General features: G+C 39.1%; 1 protein-coding gene across 2 annotated transcripts in view; it reads right to left on the reverse strand.

Annotated features, from left to right (window-relative positions):
- The window catches only part of PPM1L (protein phosphatase, Mg2+/Mn2+ dependent 1L), a 305,665-nt gene that overhangs the window by 88,790 nt on the left and 198,111 nt on the right, over positions 1-18,764 (reverse strand). For both annotated transcript variants that reach the window (XM_002926824.4, XM_019807613.2), the window contains exon 2: positions 9,575-9,749. In XM_002926824.4, the coding sequence (XP_002926870.1) occupies positions 9,575-9,749 (175 nt within the window). The remainder of the gene's footprint in view (positions 1-9,574; positions 9,750-18,764) is intronic.

Genomic DNA, 18,764 nt, shown 5'->3' on the forward strand with positions numbered 1-18,764 from the left:
AAGAGAAGTTGCCCCACTGAAAAATGTTTTTATTTTGTCTATTCTTCAGGGTTAGTACCTTTGCTGCCTTCTCTTTTTTGGCCTTGCTTTTCTATTTTTATTGTAACACCATTATTGTACGTGTGTCTATATTGATTGTATGTAAATCAAATTCTGAGGAAGCAAGTAGGATATAAATAACAAGAGTGCCGTTTGCGTGGGACCTCCTTGAATGAGGAGGACTGAGATCAAAGGAGTGGAAAGCTCTGACTCAGGAAGGAGCCAGTTAAGGTGTCATTTTGACACAGGTCTCACTAGAAGATGAATTTATAGAGACAACAGTCAACATTAGCAATAAATTCAAAGGGAAAAGACTTCTAAGTAGACTGTCCTTCCCCATTTCTTAGACTCTCAGCGCTTAGCCAGAGCCCGGTACACAGTGGACATATGTGTGTGCTGGATGAGCGGGGACTGTCCCAGTGATCTCTCTGTGGTTGATCCACAGTTCCCTTGGACTGATGACAGACCTACAAGAGCACATTCAGGCGCTTCTTGGAGGGGAGGTCGTGCAGAAATTCTTCTTCACACGGGCCTCATCAGAAATGGCCTCAGCCACACAGCCAGGAGACAAGGACATTAACTAAAGAAAGAAACACACCTCCGGGCAGAGGGTGGCTTGAAAACAGTGCCTTTCAGGAGGCAATTTACCAAATGAAACTTCAGAGTGTCTAGTAGCTCCCAAAGATTAAATTTAACAGTCTTGCAAAATGACATTAAACAGCAGTCCAGCTGCCTATGATTACAGATCTTCCGAGTCTGAAAGTCAGCCAGAGGATACATTTTGCTTACATCTCACTACTGCAAATGGACAGTCACGGTACATTAGAAATTCTGGCACTTTAAAAACTATCCTATTTTTCCCTACAGACTGAAGGTTTTACAATTAACTTGGATCTCATTAAAATTTATTACAAGCATTCCAACGAAGTCTGTAGAATCTTGGTTGCAAAATTCCAATAGTGCAGAGAGGAAGAGATACAGAGAGTATCAGCAGCCCGTCTCTGCCTGGCCAATGCAGTCTAAATTGTGACCACCTGGTACAATTATTTTCTCTGAAGTGTACACATTTTCTTCAGTCCTCGTAATCAAATACCACTTTAGAGCAGGTAATAACATTACTTCCCTTGTGGCAAACAATGACAACTTGATTAGAAAGATAAACACAGCTCCACTGAAATGTTTTAATCACTAGAGGTGGCACTTCCCGATTCTAAATCTCAGTGTTAGCCCGCAGTTCCAGTATTCTCAGCAAAGTCTTCAAAATTTAAAATTTTATTCTGCACACTGCAAAATTTGGATCAATGTCTTTTCAGAGTGAATATGAGACTTTCTGTTAAAAATGCAAGACGAAGTTGGAGAACATGATTTAAAAAAAATAAATAACTCCCCATCATCGTGCTTTTACAAAATTCAGTCTGAATTATCTTTTCTTTAAATTTTGGAGATCTCATAAGAAAACAGGCAATGCTGACATATATTGATGTAAGCTAATTAATGTAAACGAATTAATACTAGTTGGAGAGCAACACTTAAAATATGGAAGGCGGGGGTGCCTAGGTGGCTCAGTCAGGTAAGTGTGCGACTCAGTTTTGGCTCAGATCGTGATCTCAAAGTGATGGGATGGAGCCCTGTGTGGGGCTCTGTGCTCAGCACAGAGTCTGCTTGAGATTCTCTCTCTGCCTCTTCCCTAACTTGCACAGGCATGCGTGTGCTCTCTCTCTCTCAAATAAACAAATAAATCTTAAAGGAAAAAAAAGAGTAAAATGCGGAAGGTGATGCTATGGCAGAGGGCAAGAATAGGTACTGGCACAAAATCACAGGAAGCAAAGAAGAAATAAAGCATTAGTCACAATAACCCTGCCTTTAAAAATGCAACTGACAATACGGTTCAAGAGGATTATGGATTCTCTCATGATTTTCTGATTTAAGAACATTTCCTCATCCCAAATCTAATTCCTTCCTCCTCTACACATTCACTGTCCTCCAAATACACCCTTTCCAGCACGGATTGCACTGTCCTCCAATTCTATGCTTCTCCTGCTATCTCTGCACACCCACATACCTGCAGCGAAGGCCACGCAGTCATCTGGGCATTCCCAGTGGCAGGCACCATGCCTGGCTCACAGGAGCTCAATGTTTACAGGGTGAATACATGAATAAACCAATGAATGTTACATGAACTAAAGACAGAACCACACACTGGTAAAGCTGAGAGCAACTGAAGAAAATACCTAATGTAATGTCCTTTTTAACAGTGGAAGAAAGCAAGCAGAGAGAGGTGCAATGTCCCATCACAGAAATGGAGACTGGCCCCAGGGTTCGTGGATCACATGTTCGGATACTTTCCAACATCCATGGCCTAGAGTTCTAGTTTGTAGACGGCAAAGTCACTTTGTTATTACTCCCTGACCCTTATCTTTCGGCTTTTGAAATCCATGATAAAAAGGGGGAAGGGAAGAAGTATAACTGAAATTCAAATTAGCATGGTTAAAAAGATTGCTATCCTCGACCAGAGAGAAGTTCTCAGTTTATAAGTGGATTCTAACTTGCTATTTTAATCTTCTGCTCCCACTGTTATGTGACTAATAATTGGCTGCATTACAAAAGTCCTCATTATTGTTTTGTTAATAATACTACCATTCTTATCTATTCACAGACCTCCAAATTCAGGGATTCTACATGGTGATGAGAACTGAAACGTGAATAAAAAAGGGAGGAACCATGCTGGAAATAGTAAAAGGTTATGTGAATGGTAACTATGGCATATTCACTCAATAGGTTATTATGCAACCATTACCAATTACTTTTCTGAGTAGTTTATAAGAGCATGGAGAAATATGACTACATTTCAGTCTTAAGTGAATATATATATATATAATTGGGCATAAAGAACTAAAACCCAACAGAGAAAAATGAGTGAAAGTAATTATACTAAAGACGTAATTATACTAAAGACGGTGGTTACGTTTAAGTGGCAGAATTAGAGATTATCTTTTCTACTTGCCACTTTAAAAAAAAAAAAGTCCTAAAATGTATCTCTATTACTCTTGCATGGAAAAATAAAACAGATTTAATTTTTTATAGAAATTCAGAAGTTGGGGGGCGCCCGAGTGGCTCAGTCGGTTAATCGTCCGACTCTTGATCTCAGCTAGGGTCTTGATCTCAGGGTCATGAGTTCAAGCCCAGTGTTGGGCTCCATGGACTACTTAAAAAAAAAAAAAACAAACTCAGAAGTTGATATCAGAGGTTGCACAATGAATACTGAATTTCTCTTAATAAGTTTCTTTTGGGTCCCGGTTTTTCCCTTTCTTCCAAATCCTGTCATCAAGGCTCTGGCTACAGTACCTTTTGAGCCCAGAAATGAGGTCCTGACTGAAGATATAACATAAGGAAACCTTAATGTTACTCCTTCCATCAAGACATGTTGGAGAAACATACTGAGAAATTCACTCTATTTGTTAGAGTGAAGAACTTCCTGCAAATGCCTTTTACTGCATTTTTTATGTTCTTAGAAAACCTGAAAGGGCCCTAAATAATTCACAGTCTCTTTCCTGGGTTTGGTTTCCCGATGGGTGTTCAATTTTTTCCCCATGACGGTAAACGGCTTTCCTTTTGAGATCACTGATTACTCTGACACTAATGGCTCAATTAAATCGTAGGTGTAACTTTAAGGTACCGTCTATTTTAAGAAGAACAAAATAAGCTCAATAGGGGGTAACCCTCCGGCTACTTCCTCAACTGCTTAGAGCACATTGTCCACCCTTTTTAAAAGCTATTTCTCCAAAACGTACATTACAGTACTTGGTGTGTCTTCACGGCAGGTAGCTTTGCTTGGGTCCAGCTCCCGGGAATTTCTAATGCAGAGCTGCATCAGGGAATCTCACAGCAAAGGCTGAAAAATTAATGCTGCTCTTTCTTTCTCATCTCCTCTGGGAAAGTTGTGATTGCCTGACACTTGTAAATGGATCTGCAGGTCCCCAGCTTTAACTGAGGCCCAAATGAACACAATAAACAGCCAGCTGAGTTCTCTCCTTCCCTCATCTGCACTCTCTGGTTCACTTCCTACTTGTAAGTGCTCTTTCTACGAGGTGGAAACATATGCTCGTCGGAAAGCTATATGGGTTTCTAGTGAACTGTCAGAACAGAGATAAAATCCTCCCTGGCCTTAGGTTTAACTCTGAGAGAAGCTCTGATGAGCAACTTAGGCAACTGCGTCCGTGGCCCGCAGCAAGCTGGCACACCTGGGCAGGCCGCCCACTGCAGGTGCACTCGGCTGTTCCCCAGGAGGAGGGGGGCAGCTCTTCACTCCCGTTTCCCATGCCTGAGGGTTCCTGAGTGTGAGGCAGAGAATATCACTCTCAAATAACTGGGCCTACTCCCCTCACAACGCCCTCAAAGACAAGAAATCACAAGCCGTGCTACTTTACCCTTAACGAGAATATGTAGGTTATTTACGCCCACACTAAAAAACCAAAAAGCTCTTAAAAACAACTTGAGATTATTTAGAGAAATATGAATAATATACCAGCACAAAAATAAATAATACGAGGAAAGATTCCCTCTCCTGCAATTTCAGCCCTTTAACTTTTGCCCACTATGACAAATTTAGAAGATTTATGTTAATCACGCTCTGTGAGACGGTGTGAAGTGCTATTTTGATCTCTTCTCAAATCATGCCACTGCTTTTATTGTAAATGTCTCTATGCTAAACTGAACCTATTGAAATGTGTATGCACCTGTACTTCAAGCCAAATAAAAACATTAATAGATCAAATGCAAAATACACCTTACTTCTCACTCTGAATTTTGCTTAGTATTAATAAATGCTAATAAGAATATCTAAGCTGTCTTAATGAGGATCCACGAATGATGGCTCAGAACCTCTCCTTCCAAAACCTAGTTTTCCTTGACTCTTGTTACAGTCTCACGCCTCATTCCACTAACAAAAGTGTGTCTAGGCATTTTCACGTGCAGATGCCTAGAAAGCTGAAGGATGGCTTTTTTTATTTTTTATTTTTTAGTCAGATATTTTGTACAAGTTACACAGACTGCGTGAGAAGAGAAGAGAAAGGCAACAGAGCAAACAGAGGTTTAAGATGAAGCTACATACAACATTGCAGAAACGACGGCAACCTGAGTTTTCCAGTGTCAAGAGACCAGTTACAGTTTTAGAAATGGAAGACATCTATGAGATCCTGTTCATGCCTTTTATTTAAAGATGTAGTTATTTATTTAAGATTGATGTATTCACTTTAGAGGGATAGAAAGAGCATAAGCATGGGGAGGGGTGGGGGAGGAGACAGAAACTTTAGCAGACACCTCACTGAGCGCAGAGCACAACACGGGGCTTGATCTCATGCCGTGAGATCATGACCTGAGCCGAAACAGAGTCAGACAATTAACCAACTGTGCCACCCAGGTGCCCCTGTGCCTTTGATTTATGGGAAAATGGGCCTTAGGGAGGTTTGGTGACTTACTTAAGATCATATACCTGGTTGCAGTAGAGTTAGAATATAGTCTGGGTCTTTTTGGTTCCAAGAGCTCTTTCTATTATACCACAAAACATCTTTATTCCTGTCAAAACTTAAACATAAACCACTTGGATGAAAATCTTTCTAAACTGGTTTGCACAATTCCCATTTTTATATACAAAATATAACTAACATTCTCTGTGAATCAAAGTCATTACTATGAAGATCAATGATGTCAACTCTATAATATAGAGTATGAATGCTGATTTCAGAGTGTAGTACAATGCTGGGAATATGACAACTGCTTCTAAGGGTTTCTGTGGATTTACTCTTTACTCATATTCCTTACTGCCCTCAGTGTCTCTGCTCCAGTTATCACCCCCTTCCCCCACCTTCAAATTCTAATTTTAAACTCATGTTTTCTAAAGTTTATTCTCTAGAGTAATATGAAACGCAGACAAATGCCTGCCATATTCATTGCAGCATTATTCATTATAGCAGAAGGAAAAACAAAAACCACAAATGTCCAACATAGTAGGAGAATGTTTAGTGAGTAGTACTTTCAAGAACAGAATATTGTGCGGCCGTCAAAGTTATCTTCACGTAAAGATGTTTGATAATGAGGAAGCCCTGACATACCAATGTTAAGTAAAGAAAGCAGAATATAAAGCTGCAGAATATCAACCATATTGCTAGAATCACTATTCCCTTATACCATTCTCCTATCTCTATTTCTGCAATAAAAATGTAACACTCAAAGTCAGAAAAAGAATTTTAAAAAAGAAAATAGCACATTGGAAAATATAACTAACTGATCAGAACAATATTAAATAAAACATATATAGATTCTAGGTGAAAATCTAAAGCCTCTGTTGTACAGGCTTGTCCATGAATTCGGCAACACAGTATGGTTGCAGGTGGTGTTTCCTTACTGCCCAATTCTTTGCTAAATTTCAGGTACGTCGGGTTGCCGGATATTTGAACTGTGGATGAGTAAAGCATTAAGGCATGTATACTTAAAGGAAAAGAGAGAATGCTGAGATGAAAAGACTAAGAAAGAGGAGGGAGGGAGGAAAGGTTCTAAGCCAATGCTTTCAGACAAGTGTCTAAGGATTTTTTTTTCATTAATTGGTTTTTAGAAGTTTAGAAGCCACAGATGGTGGCAACTGTCATTAAGTCACTCAGACTGATTTATCAGTGGATGAGCATTAAAGACAAATTAACCTCTCTAGAGACCAGGCTAGTGTCCAATTAACAATTAACTACTTCCTTGAACTAGGAGAGCTGAATGAAGAATGGAAGAACATCAAAGCTGGGATAGCATGAGAAGCTACGCAGTTGAAGCAAATGAGTGTCTTAGTATAGGATGCTTATATCTGAAGGTACTGGATATTTTTTTTTGATACCAATTTTCTATCCCAATTCTTTTGTAGAATGATGAAATATTTTTCTGTTAAATAGCAATATCTTTTTTGTATTTTCTCTTCTTTCTTTATATGAAATCTTTAGTACATGGGTAATGGAGGAGGCAGTGACTTTTTGATCTGACAACACACAGTGACATTTATTCATATACATATACTCAGTCCCCATAAAATGTGTCACCTCATGCAGGAATACCCAGGGCAAATTGTGCCCAGAGTAGGTGATTTAACAAACAGATGTTGCTTGACTTCTCAAAGCATCTGATGATCATTTTTTAAAATTTCATTTTTTTAAAAAATTTCCCTCTGCCTTTGCGAACATCACATGCCAAGAAACACTCTTAAGAGTATTTTAAACTGGTCTGAGGGACAGACAAGATCCAAATCTGTTCTCATTCAACATTAGCAGCATTTGCGATATGATTTCTAAGGACTTCCCCAAACATGCTGTTTTATTATAATTACCCTGTGAGATATTACTAGCCCAACTTCATAGATGCAGAAACAGAGGCTATAAGAGATTAAATTGCTAAAGATCATACCAATATTAAGCTAGAGGAAAAGTCCCCCAGTTTAGATCTCTAGCTCCCAATTCTGTATTCTTCCCATTGCTTCACACTGCAGGCTTTACTGATCACTTCCACGTCAAAGGATTTGCCCCGAAAGCCCACGTACAAGTGCACCTCTGCAGATTAGCAGCTGCTTACCAACAGTGCCGATGAGTGCACAATTATTCCCGAAGAAGTTACCAGTGAGTGGGAGGAGGTTGGGGCTAATGTTCATTGTCATCTTGGTGTCCACTTGGGCCCCTTCGTCCACACAGACTGTGTCTCTCTTCTCTTCATAAAACCGTGTTCATCATTTGTCCTTAAGGGTTTAAACTAATGCTGGCCCCAAATGAAAATCTAAGCCACTTTCACGACTCCTTTACTCCACATCCCTCAGTTTAACTCTGATAGCGTGTAGCTACGACAGAGCGTGCCTATGCCCTAGCTCCTCCGGAATTTTTCTCCAGGAGTCATACACAGATGTTTTATCTCCCCAGCTGGACTTTAAGCAAGATCTATGTTTTCTACATCTCAGATTCCTCCCCACCTTTTCAACACTCTTCCCTCTGTCTTCCAACCGCCTAGGATATTGCTGTGCATTCAACAAATGCCTTCTGAGGGGATGAGAAACCGAGTGTGGGGAGAACCCAGTTTGATTAGTAATTAGGAGGCTGGAGTCCCAGCTCTACATCTCTCTGTGTGATTTCAGGCAGGTCTGTGGGTCCCGGTTTTCTCAGCATAAAATGGTTATGGGAACAGGAAGTGGGTGGACTACATGAGTTCTATGATCTCTAAGAGTCTATGAATATTTATATTATTTTGATTGGGCTGATCACAGCCTTCCTTTTTATTTCATTAGGGATGAGAGGGAGATAAATGTGAATTCTAAAGAAAAGAATGTTAAAAACGAGACAAATACAGAGATCAAATAACTAACCACCTAATAGGCAGAAGAAAGCCAATGTGTCTGGAAAATTAATAAGCAAAAGAGAATGAGAAGGAGTAGAAATGTCTCGGGCTAGAAGTGTGGGTCCTGTCTGACGGGGATGTAAGGGCTTAGAGGCTGGAATGTAAATGGGAGTGGATTGGTAGCTAGAAAACTGCTGTAGTGGTTAGGCATATGTAGCGTGATGTTTGCTTTTTAAATTTGCTCTTCTGTTTGCTCTTCAAGCTTGAAATCAAATGTTACGAATGTCAGCACGGAGACTGCTGAGATCATGAGGAAGAAAATAAAATGCAAACTAAAAACTTCCTTGTGAAACTAAAAACAGAAGTTCTTGGTATTAAAATGGGGGTTAATACTACCAACGTTTGACCATTAGCAATCTATTTTCCTATATTTTCTCTATTTGGGGGGAGAAAGGGGTAAGTAATGACAATTTTAATCAGGATATTTCTCCTAAGTTTAATTTTATTAAAGATTTTAAAGTTCCAAGTAATACTGTACTGGTTTCACTAAAATTGGGTTTTAGCTAACAGACCTTGTAATAATCTAAAAGGGTGTTATAAGAAGGTCTGTCCGTCCCTTCATTAAGAAACTCCCTTAGATGGGATGAACTATGGCAGGTAGTAAGTCAAAGTTTCCATTGGGGTATTAGGGGTGAGAATTCATCTGAGGAGCTAAAGGAAAAGAAAGTCAAGTTCAGCCTGAAACTTCCAGGGAGAAAAAGGGTACCTCTTTAGAAAATAAAATCTCTGAAATTAAAAAATAATACTTGAAGCAAGTAACAATCCTGGGACTATCAGATGTAAAAGTTTTTAGTTGGAATCCAAAACTGAAATGACACTTTTAATGATTAAATCAGTAAGAGTGCATGGTTGATAAAAGGCCAGAAAAATTCCATTTAAAAAAGAGCAAAAATTTTAAAGGGATTTAGGAGCCATTTTTAGAAGTCTCTTGATGAAATTTTTGATACTAAAACTGCAGAGAAGAAACTTACTGTTAATCCATGTTATATACTTTTGAATCCAGTCTGCCCTTCATCTTCCACCTCAGAAAAGGGCCTCAATTTAACCAAAGTCTGTAAAGACATTTCTGCAGGGAGAAAAATTGTGTGTGTGTGTGTGGTGCGCGTGTTAAAGACAAACATACCTGCTTCGTCATAGGATACAGTCAATTTTTCTAGCATTTCTCGGTCAATAGACAGAATCTGCTGTTCAAGGATGGTCTGGTAAGACAGAACACTATTTTCTTTGTCCTTCTCGTAGTCCTGAAGATGCTGTTTAAGGGCCTCTGGGAGTCTCGATTTTACATACTCAGCTGCAGTCTGCAGTTAAAACAGGTAGAGAACCCCATTAGTATTTCTCATCTCCGGGTTTTTACTTCCCCTGAGGTTCTGTAGTGGAAACTCAAAGCACCATGAAACCAACCCTTTAGACAAGCATACCCTTATCATTGTCATTATTAGATTCCACTCTACCAAGTAAGATGAATCTTCAAGTAGACAGACTCACAGACCTGTAGGAATTTTCTACCAGGTTTAAAGGTATGAAAGATGATGGATTTGGTTTGGCATACAAAGAGTTAATACTCAGAGTTTCAACTATTCCACTGAACTCTGAAGGCCCCAGGATAGTAATTTTACTGGATATAAACCTGACTTGCCCTTGTCCAGAATGCAGGAGCCAGTCACTCATCCCAGCAGTGAGCCCACCATGCTAAGGCATCCACATCTCTGCTTTGATGTTCTGTGCTCATTAATGCTTCCACGGGAACTCTTGTGAAGTGAACGGAAAGGAGAGTCCTCTGCTGGGGCTGATAATGGAATGATGGGATAAACAGAGAATGAAGAGATCTAAGACAATGATGCCCCTTAACCTGAAAAAAGAACTGCTTACCAATGTCTTGGCGCACCCTTCTCTCTCTCTCTCTCTCTCTCTCTCTATATATATATATATATATATTTCTTACATATATATATATATATAATTCTTCACTTGTTTTTTCTCTGCTACACAATCTGTGCAAAGCACTCCTAACTAGTAACCTCTGAAATTACATGCAGTGATTTTTCAACCGGGTAAGCATGCTTCCATTTGAGGTAGGAAGAAGGCATGTGTACTTTGAAAAAGACCTCCCCAAAGATTCTGATAGGCTCTGCTGAGGGGCTGGAGAAAGCATACTCTTCTCCCTCCCAGTTTAGAAACACAGTTAAAAATTAAACAGAACTTTAAGAGAGAAATTAAGTGACAGAGAGGCATGTATGAATCAGGGGAATTCTGAAATTCTTAAAACATCTCTCTTAAGAATGCCAAGTTTGGCACCTCCTTGCAGTGCAGTCCTGCATCATACACACAGGGTCTGAAGTTGATCAAATAAAGGTATATGTATATTGTTTAAAATTATACTCACAACCACTTGAAAATGTAAATAAAAGAAACTGTTAAAAAGGATTATCTCTGAGATATGTGCCTAGAAGACCCATCCACACAGTTTAAATTTTTTTTAAATTCCTGTACAGCTATTAATTGCATAGTTTAAGACAAGTTTGAGTTAAACACACACATATATACAGTACATACTCATCAAAAGGGGTTTGTTGTGTTTTGTCTTTTTTTTTTACTTTGTCAAACAGCTCTATAACCTTTGGAAGAAAATGAGATAGGTCTGTATGTACTGACAGGGAAGAACGTCATGGTAATACAGTTAAGGTTAAAAAACAAAGTCACAGAATACCGGTGACAGTATATCCTTTTTATGCAAAGCATACATATATGTATATGTCGTATTCTGTAATAGCATATGTGTGGGAGAAAATACTGTGGGCTATATTCCAATTGCAGAACATACTCACTTTTTACTCTCCACATTTCTGTATTGTTTCAGTACTCTTATTATTGCAATTTTTAAGAATTATCTTTAAGATATTTTTTGTAACCTTCATAGTTTTCCTTTTAAATGTTAGCACAATTTAAGATGAAGAGAAGCTTGCCAGAACGACGACAACTGACTTCCCAGGGAAAGTCTCCTGGGCAACGGTGGGGAAAAGTTATACGTCCTCAGAGTGGCCAAATACAGCACATATACTTTTTTTTTTTTTTAAAGATTTTATTTGTTTATGTGACAGAGAGACAGCCAGCAAGAGAGGGAACACAGCAGGGGAGAGGGAGAGGAAGAAGCAGGCTTCCAGCCGAGGAGCCCGATGTGGGACTCGATCCCAGAATGCCGGGATCACGCCCTGACTGCGCTACCCAGGCGCCCCAGCACATATACTTTTTATTTCCAGATTTACAATTAGATTCCATAAGTCAGTTTTTGATGGAATTACAATTTTAAAATATCACCAAACATTATTCAATTTCTCTGCCAGCCATCTAGTGCAGAACAAATAAAATTATTCCATAAAATGTAAATGGACTCAGCACATTAGCACAGCATATTTAATTCTAGAACTTAATAACAATTTTCTCCCGACACTGGAAAACGAAGAGTCACACTGCTGAATAACTATTTTTAGGCTCATACCACCTTGCTATTCAGTGTAATATCTGTCTGTAATTTTTTTCCTTGGAGATAATCTATGAGGTACCAGAAGTAAAGTAAAATGCACATTTTACAGATATTGGTATACTCTCTATTACTGAAAGCATACACATTTCCTTCCAATTCTGTCTACTGATTTACTTTTCTAATTAAAATCATGGTATAGGTCTTTGAAAAGGGTCTCTCTCTCTCTCTCTCTCTTTTTTTTTTTTTTACTACATTGGAGTTATATTTTGGCATTTCATTTTTTTAAAGATTTTACTTATTTATTTTAGAGAGAGCAGGGGGAAGAGCAGAGGGAGAGGGACAAGCAGACTATGCTCTGAGTGCAAAGCCAGCTGTGGGCTCCATCTCACAACCCTGAGCTCATGACCTGAAACCAAGAGTCAGACGCTTAACCAACTGAGCCAGCCACCCAGGCATCCCAGCATTTTATTTCTAAACAATACAACTTCATGTATAGAGTTCTTTCTGTTGGGAAAGATTCTCAGGAGGAACAGGGAGAAAGCAACTCTAGCAAAATAATAGATTCTGGGGGTGCCTGGGTGGCTCCGTCGTTAAGCTTCTGCCTTCGGCTCAGGGCGTGATCCCGGAGTCCTGGGATGGAGCCCTGCATCAGGCTCCCTGCTCTGCTGGGAGCTTGCTTCTTCCTCTCCCACTCCCCCTGCTTGTGTTCCCTCTCTCGCTGGCTGTCTCTCTGTCAAATAAATAAATAAAAGCTTAAAAAACATACTAGATTCTGTCAAGATATTTCAAGAAATCATCTTTATACTGAAGTGACCCTCTCGATGTATACAAATGGCAGTTATAAAATAAGTAAGTCTTGCGGATATCATGCTTTGCATGGTGGCTACAGTTGATAATACTGTACAGTACATTTGAAAGTTGCTGAGAGAACAGATCTTAAAGATTCTTATCACAAGGAAAGAAACTGTAACTATGTGTGGTGGCAAATGTTAACTAGGCTTATTATGGTGATCATCTCATAATATACACAAATACCAAATCATTATATTGTATACCTGAAACTAATATGTCAATTATACCTTAACACAACACCAGGCTGTCATCTTATTAACTGAGATTATAATTATTCCACAAGGAACAGATAATACAAAGAAAAATTTAAAATTTTCACTGGAATTCTAAAAAAGTGAAAAACAAAATTAAAATTTAAGATGACTTACCTATTCTTTAATCAATGAGAAGTACTACTGGAAGTTTAAATCCTAAATTGCATGTTCTTATAATCAACCACTCCAGAAACAATAATACTGTTACCATTATCAGTATCTTGCATTTGTGTGGTACTTTATACTTTTCCCAGCAATTTATACTGTTACCATTCTGTTTGTTTGGAATAACTTCGATTAAAAGTAGAGAACTTACTGGTTTTGGCCAGTCCTTCGCATACTTCAAAGTTTGGCTCAAATGCTACAAATTCTGTTAGTGAACACCTAATAGCAGCCAACAGTCTTTCAAGTGTTTATACAGGTATTTGTATAGGGTAAGTATTTTAGTTACCCAGTTTGGCTGACATAAGAACTATAACTTACACATCCTTGAGTTTGCCCAATATCTGTTTCAGTGCTTTGCACCAAAGAAGTTTAATATCTTGACTATATCCAAGAATCAGGTACTTTGAGATAGACTTTGGAGAAAATCCTCTGATAGTTCATAATTCTTTGCCTGCAGTCTGAACTTGCTTTCATGATTCCAGATAGAGCCTAGGAGTCATTTTCTACCGGCAAATGGTACTATACAACACTTACTCTTTAATTATCATTGATGCCATTATTTTACTAAAGCAAACAGCTTAAACCCAAATCGTCATTTATATGCCAAAATAGCAAATTACGTGCTTCACATACAGAGCTGTATATGAAGCTTTATTTAAAGTGCTCCTCTTAATAATTGCTTGATCTTCTCCCTCCTTGTCTTTTTTAATTCATTCGGCAATGGGCTTGCTTCCACTAGGGACCCTCGGAGTCATGTGAACCATACCCCAGAACTGGGCCCCTCAGTTGAGGGCTGCCTTGCAGAAGTTCACTCTGTCTACGAGTTCAAGTTTGTACTTGTTCAGGGGATCGCAGAGAAGCCTCAGGGCAGAGTGGAAGATGCAGAGCTCCCAGGTTCCCCAGGTCACACCTGAGCAGATGGTTAGCAGCTGGAGAGATGAACTAAAAGCTTGTGAGGCAGGACACAAAAGGTGCCCAGCCAGTGTACCTTCTTACAGAAGCCAACTTCAGTCTGAAAGACAGTAAAGGGCCAGAGCAGACCCTGTAAAAAATACTCAAAAGGATAAAAGAAAAGCAGAATGACTAAGGGTCTAAATTTGGAAACCTAGTAGGTAGAATGGTGATACTGGTCATTAGGCTAAAAAAAACTATTTACTATTACAGTGGTATGTTCTTTAAGAAATAATCAATGTATATGAAAGAATGGGGGGTGCAAGTATATTAAACACTACTAAATGCTTCACGATTCATCTTAAAAACCTGTCAGCCAGCCAATTCCATCTTATTGGGTGTCTGCTGAGTAAAGTGTATTAGAGCTGCCGCTGCCGCGAGAACAAACCTCGGCCATAAAGGAACCTGCGAGTTTAATGTGCACACAAAACACACACATGAAATATGGGACAAACACTCTTCAAAAAGCAATTTAAAAAAACATGCATGCATGTCTTGAGATAAATTAACATATTTATTTACTATATGAGCCATATTAAGTGCTAAATGGCCTCTAGGAAGAAAAATTGAGGAACAGGGACAAGAAAAGAATCAAGAAATCACTGGAGTTTATAGATCAGTTTTGAGGTAAGAGGTACTTACTGGAGGAAAGAAAAGCAATCTAGAAAGTAGTGAATGTGAGTTCATAGGAAGAAATATTAAGAGATGAAGTTGATAAAAACTAGGAGTAAAAGAGAGCTTGGCAGGTATAGAAGTTTTAACTCCCTGTTAAACCAGAGCGTTTTGATTTGTAGTAGTTAGTAATAGGAAATACTGAACATCTTAGAGTGAAATAAATGATCACATCTTGTTTGAGAAAGAACGTGCTTGGAGCTGAGTTTAAAATGCACTGGAGGAGGGGGCGCCTGGGTGGCTCAGTTGGTTAGCGTCTCACTCTTGATTTCGGTTCACAGCATGAGATTGAGCCCCGAGTCAGGCTCCACTTAAGAGTCTCTCTCCCTCTGCCCCTCCCCTGCATCCTGCTCTCTAAACAAACAAACAAACAAACAAACAAATAAAATGGACTTGAGGGGGGCACCTGGGTGGCTCAGTTGGTTAAAAGCCTGACTCTTGATCTCCACTCAGGTCATGATCTCAAGGTCGTGAGTTCAAGCCCCTGTGTCGGGCTCCACACCCAGCATGGAGCCTACTTAAAAAAAAAATGCACTTGAATAAAATTAAAGCACAGAGACAAATAAAAAGTCTGAAGGAAAGTAAAAAGTCTGAAGGAAAGGAAAACTGGTCTTTTACACTGTGGTTGGAGTATAAATTGGACAATGTCTTTGGACAGAAAACGAAAAAAAAAATGTAATAAAATTTTAAAACACTTTATAGCTTTTACCTAGTAATTGCCTTTCTAGGAACTTAAATTTTAAGAAAAAAGTTAAAGATGAGCCTAGAGATTTGTGTCTAAACATGTTTATCAAAGTGTTATTCATGATAACAAAATCAGTCTTGAAATTGGTTGATTGACTTATTGGGCATCCATGCAATGGAATACAACGCAACTGTTCAAAATCAAATTATGAAAGAACACTAAATTATGTGGGAAAATGTTCATAATGAAAAGCAGATTACAAAGTAGTTTGTATACTACATGTGAGAGGAAAACATTGGCTGAAATATATTAATATTGATCACAGTTATCTCAGAGTAGTAAGAGTTCAGGGGATATTAATTTTTTTTTGTCTATGTAGTTTTCTGCGTTTTCCAAATTTCTAAAATAAAAATGATAGGAAATGCTTGCCCACTTTCTATGTGCAGGCGTCGAGCTGAATGCTTTATGTGGATTGCTTATTTAATCCTCACAACAACCCTGATAGGTTTCTAGAGGTGAGGAGACAGACTTAGAGAGGTTAAATAATTTATCCCTGGCTCTGCAGTAAGTGGTGGAGCGGGAAACACCAACCGTCTGTGAGCCAAAAGAGAAAAAAAATTTTTTAAAAAAGAAGGCGATGTATGCTGTGGTCATTCCTTTTGTAAGGTAAAGCAGCCCCAGGCTGGGATAAAGGCCCTGAGAAGAGAACAAAAGGGGACTTGAGCCAAGCGCGGTGACAGATGGGAAAGAAAAACATGTAAAACGGCTTCCATGTTGCAAAACTGGAAGCTGAAGATGAGGTGGTGATATTGGAAGTAAATGGGGAAACTGAGTAAGGCGAAACAGAACAGCAGACTGTGAGCCTGAAGACTACCCACCTCCATCACCACCTCTCAAAAAAGAAAAACCTCCACGAGAAGAAAGTATTAGACTTATTTAACAGCACTCAAAAGAAAAATACCAGACGAATGACTTTGGTTACAAGTTCTAGGAAGGCAAAAGCTATTCTCAAGAAAAGATATTAGGTGATATTAAATTAGATTCTAATGGAGCCCCCATTTGAGAAAGATCACGAGCAAATTAGACCTACGTTCAAATCACTTTTAGTATTTTTCCCTGAGAATCTGCAGAGGTCAAGTTACTATCCATTTTGAACAGATATAAAAACAGCCTTCTGATGTCATTAATGAAAATATGCTTCATAATTTTTATTTAATACTGCATATTTCATAGCTGTGGGAGTTTTGAATTTTTTGCCCCTACCTTTCTAATCAAATATTCTATCTTATTTCCAATTCTAAGACTTAGTTTACCATATGTAATTTTATATTTAAAAATTTTAGGTATGGTGTTCAAGAAAGCACCCTCTAAACTCAATAAATTCTTACTTAGAAGATATTTTTAATGGACACCTGGGTGGCTCAGTCGGTTAAGCGTCTGCCTTCGGCTCAGGTCATGATCCCAGGGTCCTGGGATCGAGCTCCACATCAGGCTCCCTGCTCAGCCGGAGCCTGCTTCTCCTTCTGCCGCTCCCCCTACTTGTGCTCTGTCTCTCTCTCTCTCTCTCACACACACACACACAAATAAATGAAGAAAATCTTCTTAAAAAGATTGTTTAAAATGAAGAAATGGATTTTTTGAAAGATTTAATTTTTTAAGTAAAATAAAATTGGGCTCTCTCTGGAGCCCAAACTCACGACCCCAACTGGATAGAGTCACATGCTCGCTTACTGAGCCAGCCAGGTGTCCCCCCAAGGAATGGCTTTTATCACGAAGTTTGTAATTGTCTGTGTTATAAATGCTAGTCCTGATGTAAAGACCCAATTTCAAAGCAACGTTGAAACACTAACAAATGAGATTCTAAGATTACAGAACCTGTAAATGCATCTTAAAAAGACATACCCACTTTTGTCTCAAGGATGGTCTAGAGTACACTTTGCCAAGATAAAAAAAGAAGTGGCAGAATTTTAATATCTTTCAAATTCTCTGATTTTATAAATGACCCCTCCCCCTTTGTTTTATTTAATGCAAACACACACGTGCACATGCACACACACACACGTACACAGACACACAACTGTAATTTGGCTGAAAGAAATTCTCCATTGACATGAATGGGACAAGCATCGTTCAGTTTATATTTGTACCATATTGTATGCCAACCTTGGAACACACAGTGCTACTGCTTTAGATGAGTGTTGACTGTGAATGAACACAGGCTTTTAAAACTGGGTCAAAAAGAGACTATCAGGGCTGATCCTTGGACCCATGTTAACCACAGGCAACAGTGCTCTCATACACAATAAAGTGCTGGATCTGGCTCTAGGCACATCCGATCAGTGACCCTTTAGGTGAGAAGCAGACTTTGGTGTGACGAAGACCTTTAAGAGCTAAGATGGGAAATCAATTCTACAAATACTGAGCAGGAAGAAAAGCTGAATTTTGGGAAACGGTGACCCAGGAAAGATAGCTAGGTATTCACAAGATCAAGGAGAGACCATAAAGGAGATCCTTCAAAATTCGTGCCACAGGAACAGAGAAGAGAGAAGGGAGTATGGAGTATTTCTATTGCAGACAAGGACTGCCTGCCCTTGAAGGGAAGTGAGTACCATTTGGCAGCAGCCAGCACACAGGTCACACATTCATTTACTTAGGTCCACCTTGGAATCCATCTTTCTTAGGGTAACATATCATTAAGTTTTGACAACTGCTCTGTGGCTCCAGGCACTTTAAAACAAAGTCAGAGTGAATGCCCTTGCCCACCAGAAAAAGGACATAAGGCAAGGGAGCTGTTCCTCTCTCACACCTGCCAAGAGCCTCATTTCTTGCCATTTTTAGTCTCCACCGCTTCTAACCTGGAGGGGGTTATTTAAATCAGAAAGGCATCTTTGAGAGGACCATCTTGCACTCCTGAATTCATAATCCTGGCTCAAGAAGGCAAATTTGATTCCTCCAAGAGAGACTGCGTCAGGACAAAGTTCCAGGCTCAAACCTGAAGTAAAAAATGAAATCCATTGCTTATTATGGAGATTTGAGATTGCTCTGGAGAACCCAAGCTGCAGCTGTGCAAATGTTAGTCAGTCGTGTGACAAAACGACCACCACAGAGGGCATAGCACTCAGCAAGTGAGGGACTTGAAATCATATTACCTACTTAATATGGAGATTGAAGTTTTCATTTAGTTTAATCATAAAGGTGCTGACTGCTAAGTTATAGATTATTCAGGATGATTCGCCTGGGATTCTTCAAGTGA

The sequence above is a fragment of the Ailuropoda melanoleuca genome, chromosome 1 (genome assembly GCF_002007445.2).
Source record: "Ailuropoda melanoleuca isolate Jingjing chromosome 1, ASM200744v2, whole genome shotgun sequence".
NCBI classification, from domain to species: Eukaryota; Metazoa; Chordata; class Mammalia; order Carnivora; family Ursidae; genus Ailuropoda; species Ailuropoda melanoleuca.